At 39.4% G+C, this 17,358-nt stretch overlaps 1 protein-coding gene across 1 annotated transcript in view; it reads right to left on the reverse strand.

Annotated features, from left to right (window-relative positions):
* COG5 (component of oligomeric golgi complex 5) overlaps positions 1–17,358 on the reverse strand; it is a 370,641-nt gene that overhangs the window by 347,432 nt on the left and 5,851 nt on the right. Inside the window, exons 3-5 of the mRNA XM_073009243.1 lie at positions 14,202–14,259; positions 7,307–7,361; positions 7,135–7,204 (exon numbers count right to left, since the gene is read on the reverse strand). Of these exons, the coding sequence (XP_072865344.1) occupies positions 7,135–7,204; positions 7,307–7,361; positions 14,202–14,259 (183 nt within the window). The remainder of the gene's footprint in view (positions 1–7,134; positions 7,205–7,306; positions 7,362–14,201; positions 14,260–17,358) is intronic.

The following is a 17,358-nucleotide window of genomic DNA, read 5'->3' on the forward strand; positions in this document are numbered from 1 at the left end:
ATCTTCAAGAAGGTAAATGAAAACATAAATGTCGGATGGACACAGTGGCTCATGCTTGTCATCCCAGCACTTTGGGACGCCAATGTAGGTGGAATGCTTGACCTCAGGAGTTCAAAACCAGCCTGGGCAGCATGACAGAACCTGGTTTCTATAAAAAATACAAAACTTAGCTGCGTGTGGTGGTGCGTGCCTATAGTCTCAGCTACTCAGGAGGCTGAAGTGGGAGGATAGCTTGGGCCTGGGAGGCGAAGATTGCAATGGGTTGAGATCTTACCACTGCACTGCAGCCTGGGCAACACAGTGAGAGCCTATCTTAAACAAACAAACAAGTATACATATATGTGTGTGTGTGTGTGTATGTATGTATATAAATGAAAATGAAATATAAATGTCATAACAGAAAGAGAACATATAACAAGACACAAATACAAATACTAGAGATGAAAACTATAGGCCGGGCACGGTGGCTCACACCTGTAATCCCAGCACTTTGGGAGGCTGTCAGGAGTTCGAGACCAGCCTGGCCAATATGTTAAAACCCCGTCTCTACCAAAAATACAAAAATTAGCTGAGCATGGTGGTATGCGCCTGTACTCCCAGCAACTCAGGAGGCTAAGGCAGAAGAATCGCTTGAACCCAGGAGGCGGGGTTGCAGTGAGCCGAGACCATGCCACTGCACTCCAGCCTAGGCAACACAGCAAGACTCCACCTCAAAAAAAAAAAAAAAATACAAAGAAAACTATATTAGGCAAAATTTTAAAACACACAGGATGGGATTAACAGCAGATTACTTAATAAAAAAGATTAGTAAATGCACAAGCAATTCCAGGTAGATTATAGATCTAAACATATGAGGCCAAACAATACATGTTTTTGAAGACAATATACAATATCTTCATAACTTCAGAGTACAGAACGTTTTGTGAGAATTTTTCATAAAAGAGAACCAACCATAAAAGAAAAACTGGATAAATTTAACTTCTCTCCAACAACACAGAAGAGCGAGGAGAAAAAAAAGGGTAGGCACAGGGATATCTCAAACACACGTAATAGATGACTCACAAGAGGTTCAATCTCCTCAGTAATTAGTCCTAGAAAAACAAAACCACAACGAGACACCACCACACACCTAAAATATTAGCAAAAACTAACAAGTCTGACAACACTAAGTGTTGGCAAGGATACAAACTAAAAGGAACTCTCATATACTGATAGCATATGTGATATAACCATTTGGTAAAATAGTTTGGCATTATCTAATGAAGTTGAAAATCAGAAACCCTATAACCCAGAAATCTCATTCCCAGGATATAACTTATACAAAGGGGTATTACATGAGCCAACATATATTTGTGAAAAAGTTTTCACAACCATATTATTCATAATGGTCCCAATCTGGAAACAATCCAAAGTCCATAAGCAGAATATTCATATAATGACATATTCTACAGCAATAAAAATGAAACAAAACAATAAGCAAGACCAGGCATGGTGGCTCACGCCTGTAATCCCAGCACTTTGGGAGGCCGAGGCAGGTGGAACACTTGAGGTCAGGAGTTCGAGACCAGCTTGGCCAACATGGTGAACCCTGTCTCTACTAAAAACACGACAACAAAAATAGCCAAATGTGGTAGCGGGTGCCTGTAATCCCAGCTACTTGGGAAGCTAAGGCAGGAGAATCCTTGAACCTGGGAGGTGGAGGCTGCAGTGAGCCAAGATCACTCCACTGCACTCCAGCCTAGGCAATAGAGCACAACTCTGTCTAGAAAAAAAAAAAAAAAAAAGCAATATAGATGAATCTGAAAAAGGATACTTTCCAAAAAACAGGGTATTAAAGCATAATTTTTAGTTACAAAAATCAATGTGATATGTTTATGAGTGACATTAGTAAGATGGTAGAGGAAGACTTTCCAGGACTCCAGCTTGCAGACACATTAACTTGAACCACTATCCAAATTATCTTCACAAAAGTTAAACCAGGTGAGACACTATAGCACCTGAATATAGCACAGAAATAAAAAGAGACACACTAAAGAGAAGAGGAAGGACAGTGTCACATTACCTGCGTCCCAATACAAGCCAGCTAGTAAGGAGACAGATGCTCGTTGAGCAGAAAAAAGAGAAGGAATTGAGCACTGGACTTTGCCTCAGTCCCCAACACTAGGCCTGCCCCATTAAAATCGTGTTGGGCAGGTTGCCCCTGCCCGACTCCAGGCTGGTACTTCCAGACTACACCACTACCAGGCTGGTCCCAGTGACCCCAGGTCCCAGACTAGCCCTCGGCTTCAGGCTAATCCCAACTCAGGCTCCAGGCCCAACCCAGCACCAGGCAACCCTGCATAGCCCAAGATGTTAGGCTAGCCCTAGTGCCAGGTTAGCACACAGACTTCCAGCACCAGGTCAGCCACTGAAGCCTCATGCTCCAGAGCAGCCCACGTGGCCCCAAACACCAGATCTGCCCCAGCATCAGGTTGGCACCTGTGGCCTCAGACACCAGGCCAGCACCCACGGACACAGGCTCCAAGCTGCCCTACGGGTCCACATTCCAAGTCAGCCCCTGCAGCCCCACACTCCAACAGACACAAAGTCCAGGCTCTTCGGGCAGGCCCAGGGTCCAGATCCATCCCAGCAGAACCCAGCCTCCTCTGGCAAACCCAGGGTCCAAGCTCATCGCAGAACCCAGTGCCAGGCCAGCTCCCAAGACCAGATGACTCACACCTGTCTCAGTGGCCCAGTCTCCAGGCAAGCCCTTGAAGACCAAGCCTCCAGGCCAGCACTCACTCACCCAGCCTCTAGACAGACCCTCATGGCTCTAGGCACAAAGCAAGCATCCACAGACCCCAGCCTTCAGTGGACGCAGAGCCCAGGCTTACTTCAGCAGACCAAGGCTCCAGGACCACCCTCGCAAACCCAAGCTCCAGGCTAACCCTGGTAAACCCAGGACCCAGGCCTGACTCACAGGCTCCAAGCCCACCCCCATGGTCCTAGGAGACAGTGAAAGCCAGGCATTGTGGACTCAGGTTCCAGGCCCATTCCCATGGTCCCAGGTGCCAGGCCCATTCCAGCAACTGGTTGGCTCCTGCAGATTCAAGCTCAAGGCCAGTCCCAGTGCCAGGTCAGCTCCCAAGGGACTAGGCTTCAGACCAGCTCCTGTGGACTAGGCCCCAAATAGGTCCATTCCACAGGGGGCCAGCTTGGCACTGTGAACCCTGGATCTAAGTCTGCTCCAGCAAACTCATGACCCACATTTTCCCCAGTAAATATAGTCTGCAAACCAAACCTCATGGACCCAAGCACCAGACCTGTGCACCTGCTAACCTAAGTACCACAACAGCCTGCCTGAAGACACCAGCAGTAAGCCTGCTCACAGACCACACCAGAAAGCTTGCCTAGAATCTCTGGTCAGGCTAATTGGTGAAGAACTTTCCCAGCCAAAGCCAGTCTGCAAAGAGTGGAGTAGTTCCTACTTCTACAAATGTGCAGGCACCAATACAAGGCAACAAGAATCACAATCAGGGAAACATAATACCACCAAAGGAACAAACATTAAAGAAATTGAGGTTTATGAGCTGCCTGACAAATAATTCAAAATAACCATCTTTTAAAAACTCCATGAACTACAAGAGAATACAACTAGACAAGTACACAAAATCAGGAAAACAATAAGCAAACAAAATGGGAAGTTCAACAAAGACATAGAAACCACAAAAATGAACCGAACTGAAATTCTGGAGCTAAAGAACACAACGACTGAACTAAAAAAATTCCAAAGAGAGCTTCAACAATAGATTCAATCACACAAAAGAATCAGTGCGCTTGAAAAGGGGTTATCCGAAATGATCCAGCCTGAGGAACAAAAAGAAAAAAGAAAAAGAGTAAGGAAAGCCTTTGAGAATTACGAGATGCCATCAAGCAATCCAATTTACATATTATGCGTGTGCCAGAAGGAGCAGAGAGAGAAGAAAGTTTATTTTAAAAAATAATAACAGGCCGGGTGCGGTGGCTCATGCCTGTAATCCCAGCACTTTGGGAGGCCGAGGCGGGCAGATCACAGGGTCAGGAGATTGAGACCACGGTGAAACCCCATCTCTACTAAAAATACAAAAAATTAGCCAGGCGCGGTGGTGGGCGCCTGTAGTCCCAGCTACTCAGGAGAAAGGCATGAACCCGGAAAGAGGAGCTTGCAGTGAGCCAAGATCGCACCACTGCACTCCAGCCTGGGCTACAGACTGAGACCCCGTCTCAAAAATAAATTAATAAATTAATAATAATAACAAAAACTCCCCAAATCTGTGGAAAGATAAAAAATATCCAGGTATAGGAAGCTCAAAGACCTCCAATCAGATTCAGTGTAAACAAGACTACCCCAAGATATATTACAATCAAATTGTAAAAAATCAAAAACAGAGAGGATCTTGAAAGCAGCAAGAGAAAAGAAGCACATCACATACAAAGGAATCCCAAGATGGCTATGAACAGATTTCTCAGTAGAAATCTTATAAGCCAGGAGAGACAGGGATGATCTATTCAAAGTGCTGAAAGAAAATAGGCTGGGCGCAGTGGCTCACACTTGTAATCCTAGCACATGGGGAGGCCAAGGCAGGCAGATCACCCGAGGTCAGGAGTTCGAGACCAGCCTGGCCAACACAGTGAAATGCCATCTCTACTAAAAATACAAAAATTAGCCAGGTGTGGTGGCGGGCACCTGTAATCCCAGCTACTCGGGAGGCTGAGGCAGGAGAATGGCTTGAACCTGTGAGGTGGAGGCTGCAGTGAACAGAGATCAGGCCACTGCACTCCAGGTTGGGTGACACAGTGAGACTCCATCTCAAAAAAAAAGAAAGAAAAAAACCAACAAATCAATATCAAAAAACAGACTTTAACTACACTCTAGACCAAACAAACCGAACAGACAAATACAGAACATTGCATCCAATAGTGGCAGAATACATGTTCTTCTTAAATGCACATGAAACTTTTTTCAGGATAGATCATATGTTAGACCAGAAAATAAAGCTTAACAAACTTAAGAAGACTGTGATCATATCAAATATCTTTTCCAACCACAATGGTATTAAACTAGAAATCAATAAAGGATGGATTTTGAAAAATTCACCAAAAAAATTCTAAAAAAAAAACAAAAAAAACATGCTTATGAGCAACCAATGGATCAAAAAAGAAATTAAAAGATAAATTTTAAAATATCTTGAGACAAATGACACAATATACCGAAAGTTATGGGATGCAGCAAAAGCAGTACTAAGAAGAAAATTTATAGCAATAAATGTCTACATCAAAAAAGATTTCAAATAAATAACCTAACATTAAACTTCAAGAACTAGCAAAAGAACAAACAAAGCCCAAAGTTAGTAGAAGGAAGAAAATAATAAAGATCAGGGCAGAAATAAATGAAACATAGACTAGGAAACAATAAAGATTAATAAAATCAAGAGTTGTGTTTTGGGTTTTGTTTTTTTTTTTTGAGACAAGGTCTTGCTCTGTTGCCCAGGCTCCAGTACAATGGTGCAATCTCGGCTCACTGCAACTTCTACCTCCCAGGCTCAAGCAGTTCTCCCATCTCAGCCTCCCGAGTAGCTGGGACTACAGGCATGTCACCATGCCTTGCTATAAGAGTTGGTGTTTTGAAAAGATAAATAAAATCAATAAAACTTTAGCTAGACTAAGAAAAAAAAGAAGTCTCAAATAAAGCCAGAAATGAAAAAGAAAACATTATAATTGATATTACAAAAATATAAAGAATTATAAGAAACTACCATGAACAATTATATGACAACAAATCAGATAACTTAGAAGAAACTGATACATTTCTAGACATATACAACTTACCAAAATTGAACCGTAAAGAAATAAAATCTTAACAGATCAATAGTGAGTACACAGATTAAATCAGTAATAAAAAGTCTCCTAACAAAGAAAAGCCCAGGACTTGATGGTTTTACTGTTGAATTCTACCAACCATTTAAAGAAAAACTAATACCAATCCTTCTAAAACTCTCCCCAAAAAATCAAAGACGGAAACATATTTCTAAACTCATTTTATCAGGCCAATATTACCCTTCTGTCAACGCCAAAGACACTACAGGAAAAGAAAATTACAGGTCAGTATTCCTGATCAACACAGATGCAAAATCCTCAACAAAATACTAGGCAATCGAATTCAGTAGCACATTAGAATAATCATGCCCCATGATCAAGTGAGGTTTATCTCTGGGTTGCAGTGATGGTTCAACATGTGCAAATCAATAAATGATATACCACATTAACAGAATGAAAGGCAAAAACCATATCATTTTGATAGATGCAGAAAAGGCACTTGGTAAAATTCAACAACATATCATGTTAAAAACTCAGAAAAAATTGTTATAGAAGGAATGTACCTCAACACAATAGAGGCCATATACGACAAGCCCACAACTAACATCATAATCAACAGTGAAAAGTTGAAAGCTTTTCCTCTAAGATCAGGAACAAGACAAAGATGTGCACTCTCACCACTACTATTCATCAACATAGCCACTGGAAGTCCTGGCCAGAGCCATTAGGCAAGAGAGAAATAAAAGGCACCCAAACCTGAAGGGAAGTAAAGTTGTCCCTGTTTGCAGACAGCATGATCCTTTAGATAGAAAAGTAGATAAACGACCCTAAAAACTCCATCAAAAGAGTGCTAGAAAAAATGCATAAAGTCAGAGGATACAAAATTAACATACAAAAATCAGTAGCATTTCTATACACTAACAACGAACTATCCAAAGAAATAATCAGAAAAACAATCCCATTTCCCATTTACAAGGCTACAGAAAAAAAAAGTTAGACATAAATTTAACCAAGGAGGTGAAGCATCTATACACTGAAAGGTAAAAAACACTGATGAAAGAAATTGAAGAAGATATAAGTTAATAAAAAATTATATACTGCAATGACAGTGAAAATAATTCACTTTAGATTTGTATTTTTTGAGCTAGACATCTTAAGGCTTTTTAGTATTGTTTTCTCCTTTTCTCTTACCTTCTGTTCCCATTCTCTTACTTCTTCCAAACTCATACTCTTCAATTTTGTCCACTTATGAAAACAAAATGAATAATAAAGTCTAAAGAAACAAAAGTAAGAAACTACCTGAAGTCTTGCTAGTTGTGCAGTACGGGCAACTATCTTATTGTATGGTTCAACAATTTTTGCTTTTATCCTAAAGAAAAAGAAAAGAGAGGAGTCAGAATAAAATCACTTTCAAAATATCAATGGATAAAAATATTCCCATTCCATTTATTCATAAAATTAAGAACAGTACCTATCAACAGCTCCCTGTAAAGCCCCAATTCTCGTCTGCATCATCTGAAGAACACCTAGGAAAACATAAGCTTACATTGGCTTTACAAATTTACAGGGCATACAACTGGGTAAAAAGTTAAATTAAAAGAAAATACATGCATATATAATTTTAACTTTTTCTGTCACCATCCTAATCCAAGTAACCAATATCTTTTACCTACACTGCTGTAAAAGCCTGTAACTGGTCTCCCCCTCCAATCTTTGCCTCACAAAAGAAGCCTGACAGGGAATGGAAACTGACTGCTTAATGGATGTGGGGTTTCCATTTGGGGTGATGGAAAAGTTCTGGACCTAGATAGTGAGGATGGTCGCACAACACTGTAAATATACTTAATGCCACTGAATTGTATGCTTTAAAATGCTAAAAACAATAAATTTTATGTTACGTATATTTTAATACATTACCAAAAAAGTATGACTGATCTTCCATGATATTCCCTTTGCCCCATCACTCCTATATTAAAACTATAGCCCACAGCTTAATCTACAACTCTCTAGGCTTACAACATGAGGAAATTTTCACAAAATTGGAAAAATATTTTCAGGAAGATCAAGCTTAAATTTTATTATTTAGGCTTTCAATTAGTACAGATATTTAATTATTTCGAAGGCCATTCTTTAAAATTCAGTTTCTATATCCAACTGGCATAGTTGTTTTGAAAGCATAGTAATAGCTAAATTTAAGTATAGACATGTCGTCATATTTTAAATGAAGTAATGTTAGAACAAATAAACATTCCTATCAGCATATAAGTATAATAACACAGTATAGTCCAACAGAATCCTCTCTGAACCAAAGATTCCCACTTTTGCGCTGGTTTTGTGGTGTATTCACCATAAACTGCCAAGAATAAACTGCCATTACTTATAACCATTTTCTTACATCATATTCTCTCCACAACCCAGTCTCAATGGGTTTCCACCCATACTCCACCAAAACAGATCTTATCAAGGTCACCAGAAATCTACGAGTTGCCAAATTCTATTGTTGGTTCTGTCTTAACCTTGTTCAAGCTCTCAGAAATTCACAGCAGTTGACTACTCCCTTTCCGAAACATTTTTTTGTCTAGGCTTTCAAATCAACACACTTCCTGGGTCTCCTATTATCTCATTAGTTGTTCCCACTTCTCCTCTGGCAGACCTCTACATGTGCTGGAGTACCCCAAGATGTGATCCTCAGTCATCTGCTCTTCTCCATCTACAATCTTTCAGGAATTTCATTCAACTCCAAAGTTTTAAATAGTATCTGTTCAATAAAATACTGGTTTTATACATACACACATATACAGACATATACACATATATCTATGTAAAAAGATTTTCTTTATATATCTGCCTATGTTCTCATTCCCTATCTCTCTGTCCTCTTTCTCTCTCTTCCTACTGTTACATCAAATTTAAGATACCCAAGATAGTTTATGCCCTACCTTGCAACCCATCAAAAATCACACTTCTCTCCAGGCTATGACATTTCCAATACTCATACCATCATCTATCTATCCAATTTTTGAGACCAAAATCCTAGGAATAACTCATGGTGACTTTTTTCCATCAGCTCTTTCATCTGCCATCAACAAATCCTATCAGCTTTGCCTACATTTTACTCCATCTGCCACCCCTCTAATCCAAGGCACCATCAACTTAAACTATTCTAATATCAGGGACACTAGTTTGGAAGCTTCCACCATTGCCTTTTTCTATAGAGCTATCAGAGTAAACTATTCAGAGTATTAATCTCATCATACAATAACCTGATTAACTCTTCCAATGGTTGGCCGGGCGCGGTGGCTCAAGACTGTAATCCCAGCACTTTGGGAGGCCGAGACGGGCGGATCACGAGGTCAGGAGATCGAGACCAGCCTGGCTAACATGGTGAAACCCCGTCTCTACTAAAAATACAAAAATCTAGCCGGGCAAGGTGGCGGGCACCTGTAGTCCCAGCTACTCAGGAGGCTGAGGCAGGAGAATGGCGTGAACCCGGGAGGCGGAGCTTGCAGTGAGCCGAGATCTGGCCACTGCACTCCAGCCTGGGAGACAGAGCAAGACTTCGTCTCAAAACAAAAAAAAAAAAACAAAAACAAAAAACAAAAAACTCTTCCAATGGTTTACCACTGCATTTAGAATTAAATCCAAATTCCTTCCCAAGAACCTCATCTACGATTCTCTCCCTCCTTCACTATTCTGGGCTACTTTCTGCCCCTCAAACATGCCAAGTTAATTCCTGCTTTCCCATTTATTGTTCAGTCTTCTCTCCAAATCTTCCTGAGATGGCTCCTCCTTATCTTAGATCTTGACTCAAATGTCATCTTCTCAAAAAGGCCTTCCGTCGCCTTCATCCATCCCCATCACCTGTTTCATTTCTCTGCAGAATTTACAAATAAAATTTTTCTTTCTGTTTTCTGAGATACAGTCTAACTCTATTGCCCATGCTGGGGTGCAGTGGCGTGATCTCAGCTCACTGCAACCTCTGCCTCCCAGGTTCAAGCAATTCTCATGCCTCAGCATACAAGTAGCTGGAATTACAGGCATGATCCACCATGCCCAGCCCTGTTTTCTATCTGTACTTTTTTTTTCAATCTACCTCCAGGACCAGAACATAGTTCGAAAAGGACAGTGACTTTTGTCTATCGTTCACATGTGCCTAGTACTTAACAAGTTCTTAATTACTATTTGATGGCCTGAATGAAAAAATAAATGAATGAGGCTACTTTTTTTTTTTTTTTGAGACGGAGTCTCGCTCTGTTGCCCAGGTTGGAGTGCAGTGGCGCGATCTCAGCTCACTGCAAGCTCCGCCTCCCAGGTTCACGCCATTCTCCTGCCTCAACTTCCCAAGTAGCTGGGACTACAGGCGCCCACCACCACGCCCAGCTAATTATTTGTATTTTTAGTAGAGACGGGGTTTCACCATGTTAGCCAGGATGGGAGGCTACCTCTTTTTATATTATAAGCTTAATAAATATTTCTCAAAATTCCATGAAAACAAAAACTCTATTGCTATAGCTTTCTGAAACCTAGCAAATTCTCAAAGTAATATTTGGAAGAATAGTTTAAAAAAGAACATTTTTAAATAAAATAGGCTTAAACATACCTCCAAACTACTTACATGGTAAAAAATTTTACATATTTAGGAGAATAAAGCAGATGAAGTAGACGCTAAAATAATATTCAATTTTTCTAATCTGTATATACACCACATTTATTTTTCAGCATCTCAAAATAACATTCTAGTAAATACTTAGAAAGACACATCTCTTTGAAGCAATTGTGAATGGAAGTTCATTCATGATTTGGCTCTCTGTTTGTCTGTTACTGGTGTATAAGAATGCTTGTGATTTTTGCACATTAATTTTGTATCCTGAGACTTTGCTGAAGTTGCTTATCAGCTTAAGGAGATTTTGGGCCGAGACAATGGGGTTTCCTAATTATACAATCATGTCATCTGCAAAGAGGGACAATTTGACTTCTTCTTTTCCTAACTGAATCCCCTTGATTTCTTTCTCTTGCCTGATTGCCCTAGCCAGAACTTCCAACACTATGTTGAATAGGAGTGGTGAGAGAGGGCATCCCTGTCTTGTGCCAGTTTTCAAAGGGAATTTTTCCAGTTTTTGCCCATTCAGTATGATATTGGCTGTGGGTTTGTCATAAATAGCTCTTATTATTTTGAGGTACGTTCCATCAATACCGAATTTATTGAGCGTTTTTAGCATGAAGGGCTGTTGAATTTTGTCAAAAGCCTTTTCTGCATCTATTGAGATAATCATGTGGTTTTTGTCTTTGGTTCTGTTTATATGCTGGATTATGTTTATTGATTTGCGAATGTTGAACCAGCCTTGCATCCCAGGGATGAAGCCCACTTGATCATGGTGGATAAGCTTTTTGATGTGCTGCTGAATCTGGTTGGCCAGTATTTTATTGAGGATTTTTGCATCGATGTTCATCAGGGATATTGGTCTAAAATTCTCTTTTTTTGTTGTGTCTCTGCCAGGCTTTGGTATCAGGATGATGTTGGCCTCATAAAACGAGTTAGGGAGGATTCCCTCTTTTTCTATTGATTGGAATAGTTTCAGAAGGAATGCTACCAGTTCCTCCTTGTACCTCTGGTAGAATTCAGCTGTGAATCCATCTGGTCCTGGACTTTTTTTCGTTGGTAGGCTATTAATTATTGCCTCATGCTAAAATGAATACTAAGCAATTCACACTTAAAGTTTTTTATTTTATTTATTTTCTGAGACAGGGTCTAGGGTCTTGCTCTGTCATCCAGCCTGGAGGGCAGGGACACGATCACAGCTCACTGCACCCTCAACCTCCTTGGCTCAAGCAATCCTCCTACATCAGCCTCCCAAGTAGCTGGGACTAGAAGCATGCACCACCATGCCAACCTAATGTCTTATTTTTTATAGAGATAGAGTCTCATTATGTTGCCCAGGCTGCTCTTGAATTCCAGGATCAAGTGAACCTCCCACCCTGGCCTCCCAGAGTGCTGGGATTACAGGCGTGAGCCACTGCACCCTGGCCTACACTTCAATCTTTTATGTTCAAATAATCTAGTGAATATTCTGAGATAATCATAGGAATAAAGTAGCCAACCTTTGTACTCTACACACTTGTACAAGATATAATCATTCTAATTCAGTCTAGCAGTGTATTTCAAATATTTTAATCTTTGAAGATCATCCTGGGAAAAACAAGCACATTAAAGAACTAGAACACATATTTAAAAGCCACAGTGAGAAATATTTCTGTTGTGGTGATTCATCTAGACCTATATACACTCAATGTACTACCATGCCATCCTTATAAATAAAAAACTAGCATGTTTTAAAAATTGCCATTAAAGTATTACTTGCTCTCAGAAATGTATAAAAATATTATGAGATTTAAACACATAATTAAAACTAGTGAGCTTCTGCACAACCAAAAACACTATCAATAGAATAAACAGACAATCTGCAGAACAGGTGAAAATGTCTGCAAACTATGCATCTGACAAAGGTCAAATATTCAGAATTTATAAGAAACTTAATTCAACAAGCAAAAACACAACTCCATTAAAAAGTGGGCAAAAGACAAAAAGAGACATTTCTCAAAAGAAGGCATACATGCAGGCAACACACACATAAAAAAAATGCTCAACATCACCAATCCTCAGAGAAATCAAAACCACAATGAGATACCATCTCACGCCATTCAGAATGACTATTATTAAAAAGTCAAAAAACAACAGATGATGGTGAGGCTGTGGAGAAAAAGGAATGCTTATACGCTCTTGGTGGGAAGGTACAGCCACCGCGGAAAGAAGTTTGACAATTTCTCAAATAACTCAGAACTACTATTCGACCCAGCAATCCTGTTACTGGATATACATTCAAAAGAAAATAAATTGTGCCACCATAAAGACACATGCACTCATATGTTCATCGCAGCACTATTCACAATAACAAAGACATAGAATCAACCTAGGTGCCCATCCACAGTGAATTAGATTTTAAAAACATGGTACATATATACCATGGATACCACACAGCCATAAAAAAAGAATGAAATCATGTCCTATACAGTAATATGGATAGAAATGAAGGTCATTATCCTAAGCAAATTAAGGCAGGAAGAGAAAAATCAAATACCACACAGTCTCACTTATTAGTGGGAGCTAAACATTGGGTACTTATAGACTTGAAGATGACAACAATAGACAATAGGGACTACTAGAGGAGGGAGTACCTAACTGTTGGGTACTATGCACACTACCTGGGTGACAGGATCATTTGTATCCCAAACCTCAGCATTATGCAATATTCTCAGGTACAAACCTACACATATACCCCCTGGATCTAAAATAAAAGTTGAAATGATTAAAAATAATAATTAATTGCCAGTACTAAGTCAATCAGTACTTAGAGCTTCTTAATTTTCCTAAGAACCTAGTCAGATATGTATTCCAGATTTCAAACAACAAACAACTATTTCCAAAAATATTAAGTTCTTCATCAGGGTATCTTAGAAATACTGTATATGCTGAGAATAAGTTAATATCTTTCGGTACATAAGAAATGCTGGGGGAAGCATTACAGAATATTACATCACAGAAAACAATATCCTCTCTCAAGAATTTGATCAACATAGGGAAAAACCACTTATCTTTATTTTGATGTACAATGATTAAAAATAGTAATCACAATAATGTAAAACACAATAGTAACAATTCATATTTATGAGATGTGGTTTAATTTAATCAAGAGGGAATGAAAAATTCATAAAATATTTAGTCAAACAAAAATAAGCAGATTTGTAAAAATAAAAATCCAATTATTATTCGACTATACTTTCATTAAAAAGAGTTGCAGAAAAGGCTCCAAGAAAGGCAAAAATAAGAAAAAAATTCCAGCCTCCTTCCAGTACTACCCACTCTGGTATTGTTGATGTTTTTATTGTTTTAATTAACTAACACAGGTGCACTAAATATATGCAGGCATTGTTCTAAGTATCTTGCTAATTCATTTAATCCTCAGAATAATGCTATGTTAGTACATATTATACTCTTTTACAAATAGGAAAACTGAGGCAGAGAAGGGTTAACTAATTTGCCCAAAGTCAAACACCTAGTAAGCAGTAAACCCAGATCATTTAGCTCAGGGGCCAGGAAAGTTTTACTAAAGTTTTACTGAAACATAGCCACACACATTTGTTTTCATATTATCTGGCTACTTTCACTCTACAATGGCAGAGTTTAGTAGTTGCAACAGAGACTATGTGGCTGGCAAAGTCTAAAATACTTCCCATCCAAAGTAGCTTGCCAAAGCTTGCCAATCCCTGGTCTAGTTCTACACAATCTCTAGCAGTTAATAGAAATATACCTTCCAACGACTCAATCCCAGTTGCTTGTGCCAGTAAATCTTCATGTCTTGCAACAACCTGAAAATCAAAAACAAATGATTAGCTTTTGCTCTGTTAGATATTTTTCCTTGTAACCACAATGTAGAATGGAAGGTCTCGCTTGGAGTAGAAATGAGGCAAATACAAATACAAAAGAAAAAAACACAGGTTTTTAAGGTGTGTCTGAGATGAGTTATAAGCAGGAACACACATACATTTACAGTTCAACACAGAGCAAGAGGAGTTAAAGCCTTTTCTTAGCCCTGTCTTAGTCTGTTTGGACTACAAACACAAAATACCTTAGACTGGGTAATTTACAAACAGAAGAAATTTTTATTGCTCACAGTTCTAGGGGTTGGGAAGTCCAACAACAAGGCACTGGCAAATTCAGCATCTGGTGAGAACCCATTCCTCATAGATGGTACCTTGTATCTATCTTCACATGGTAGAAGGGGCAAACAAGCTTCCTCGGGCCTCTCTAAGAAGGGCACTAATCACCTCCCAGAGCCCCTAGCTTTTAATACTATCATATTGGAGATTAAGTTTCAACATATGAATGTTAGGGGAACACAAACATTCAGGTAAGCCCCTTGCTATCTTAATGAGATGCTCAAGTGGAGTTGTGCCAAAAAATGTAAAAAACCAGCTCATTGTTGCCACACCATTACTGTTTTCCCTTTAAAGAATATTTTCAAACATCAGGTTCTCTTTGTTCTTGAATTTGATTCAGCACCACCAAGGCCACATCCTACTCTGGAAAGATACAGCACTCAGTGCTCACCTACACCTGAACATCTCTCTGCTTCCAGTTTCCCAGTGTCACACACCCACAGCAAATCCTTTTCCCTATAGATGTTTGATACTTTTATGAAAATTAGGGCACTGCAGATGGCCAGAACAAAAAAACCAAGAAGGTTACAAGTTAAAGGCCACATACAAGAGATTCCCAGAAACATCAAGAAATCATTCAAATCTTTAGAATAATGCAGGAATCCTTATTATTGTGTGCCTTTTATTTCAATGAATATGAAGTTTCATGTCTAGTTTGCTGACTGAAGTTCTTAATCACCAAAGATTAATTCAATGGAACCCCTAAATCCTCCACTTTGTCCTGTTTCAGATATCACTGTCATTCTGTCAAGTATCTTTCTCTCATATATACTCAAAGTATTACCCTTGGTCATCTCAGTCTGTTACTTGTAAAGTTCCCAGAAGATGTCCAAATTTTTCCCAGTCTACGGATACGGTCCTCAATATGTCCTTCTTAACAAGACAAACTTTCTTAAAATTATCTATTCTCTTTTATCACTAGTAATACTTTGGTAAGGTTAAAAAGCCTGAAACTATAGTTTCATAGACTCCCTTGCAACCAATTAAATGATTTTTCCAAGAGTTGTGGAAGACAAGAGAGAGGAAAGCTAGGCCAGGCACGGTGGCTCACACCTGCAATCCCAGCACTTTGGGAGGCCAAGGTGGGTGACTCATTTGAGGTCAGGAGTTCGAGACCAGCCTGGCCAACATGGTGAAATCCTGTCTCTACTAAAAATACAAAAAAATTAGCCACGTGTGGTGGTGCACCCATGTAGTCCCAGCTACTTGTGAGGCTGAGGCACAAGAATCACTTGAACCTGGGAGACAGAGGTTGCAGTGAGCCGAGATTGCGCCACTGTACTCCAGCCTGGGTGACAGAGCAAGACTCTGTCTCAAAAAAAAAAAAAAAAAAGAGAGAGAGAGGAAAGCTTACTGTTTCAGCTAGTAATAAAGGTTCTGAGACCTGAGAATTTAGACACAGTTAAGAGAACCACATTGACCACTCCAGTATTTAGTCATCAGGTATCTAGAAGCAGAATTTTAGCACTGGCATGGAAGGTAAGAAGAGGTACTTCCAGGCCTCTGTATTGTATCTGTGGTAGTTCCTTCAACTCAGTCCACTAGCTATTCACCCAACAATTTTATAAGTATCCAAACTCTCTGTATGAAGTGTCTTTCTTAGAGTGATTTCTAGTTCCTGCACTAAACCCTAATAGTAAATATTTTACAGTTTTAGACATCTCACTGATATAGACTACTGGGACTCCCAGACTTCCTCTACTTCACATCCTAGGCTACTATAACTTCTCTCTCTCTCTCTCTCTCTTTCTTTCTTTTTTGAGACGGAGTCTTGCTGTTGTTGCCCAGGCTTGAGTGCAACGGCACGATCTCGGCTCACTGCAAGCTCCACCTCCCAGGTTGAAGTGATTCTACTGCCTCAGCCTCCCAAGTAGCTGGGATTACAGGCACCCACCACCACGCCCAGTTAATTTTTGTATTTTTAGTAGAGATGGGGTAGTGTCTGTTGGCCAGGCTGGTCTGGAACTCCTGACCTCGTGATCCTCCCACCTTGGCCTCCCAAAGTGCTGGGGTTACAGGCATGAGCCACTACGCCTGGCCTAAACGTGTTTTCTAAATATCTGCCAATAATGATTGAAATCGAATTATATATAATCAGACTTTTAGAGTTAAAATGACCTTAGAAGTCATCCCAGTCCTATCTAAGCCACTCAAAGAAACTAAGACACACAAAAAATCAAGTGGATATGTCTCAGGTTATACCAAATCTATGTTTCCTGGTAAACGATTGATGTTTCATACATACGTTCATTCATTTAAATATGTATTAAATACCTACTCTATCAAAGGCAACACTAGAAATTATACCATAAAATCGCCCTATAAAAATTACACAATTTTAGGAGAGGAAGGAATCTTCAAAGTTATCTACTACAGTCTCCTCTTCCTCTTGCTTATTCCAACCCATCTGATAGATTAAAAAACAAACAAAAAAGCTAGATTTAAAGACATTAAGTGAGATTAAAGTCAGTTAACAGCATAGCTAAAAGTAGGACCGGTCTCCTAACTTCTCATATTGTATGTATCCTACTCAGAATAACATTTATCAACTTTCTGTTATTTCAGCAAATGCTACATTTTGTGCTTATAAAGTATGAATTGCCAATGTAACATCCCAATTTTTTCTTATTCACATTGTTTTACTTCCAAAATTCCATTTTCTATTATCTTTATCGAACACATCCTATTTTTTGCCCACTAAATTCGTTGCACAGCAGTTAAGGTGGTGAACAGGAAGTATGAATGAAA

Source organism: Chlorocebus sabaeus, chromosome 21 (genome assembly GCF_047675955.1).
Source record: "Chlorocebus sabaeus isolate Y175 chromosome 21, mChlSab1.0.hap1, whole genome shotgun sequence".
Classification (NCBI taxonomy): domain Eukaryota; kingdom Metazoa; phylum Chordata; class Mammalia; order Primates; family Cercopithecidae; genus Chlorocebus; species Chlorocebus sabaeus.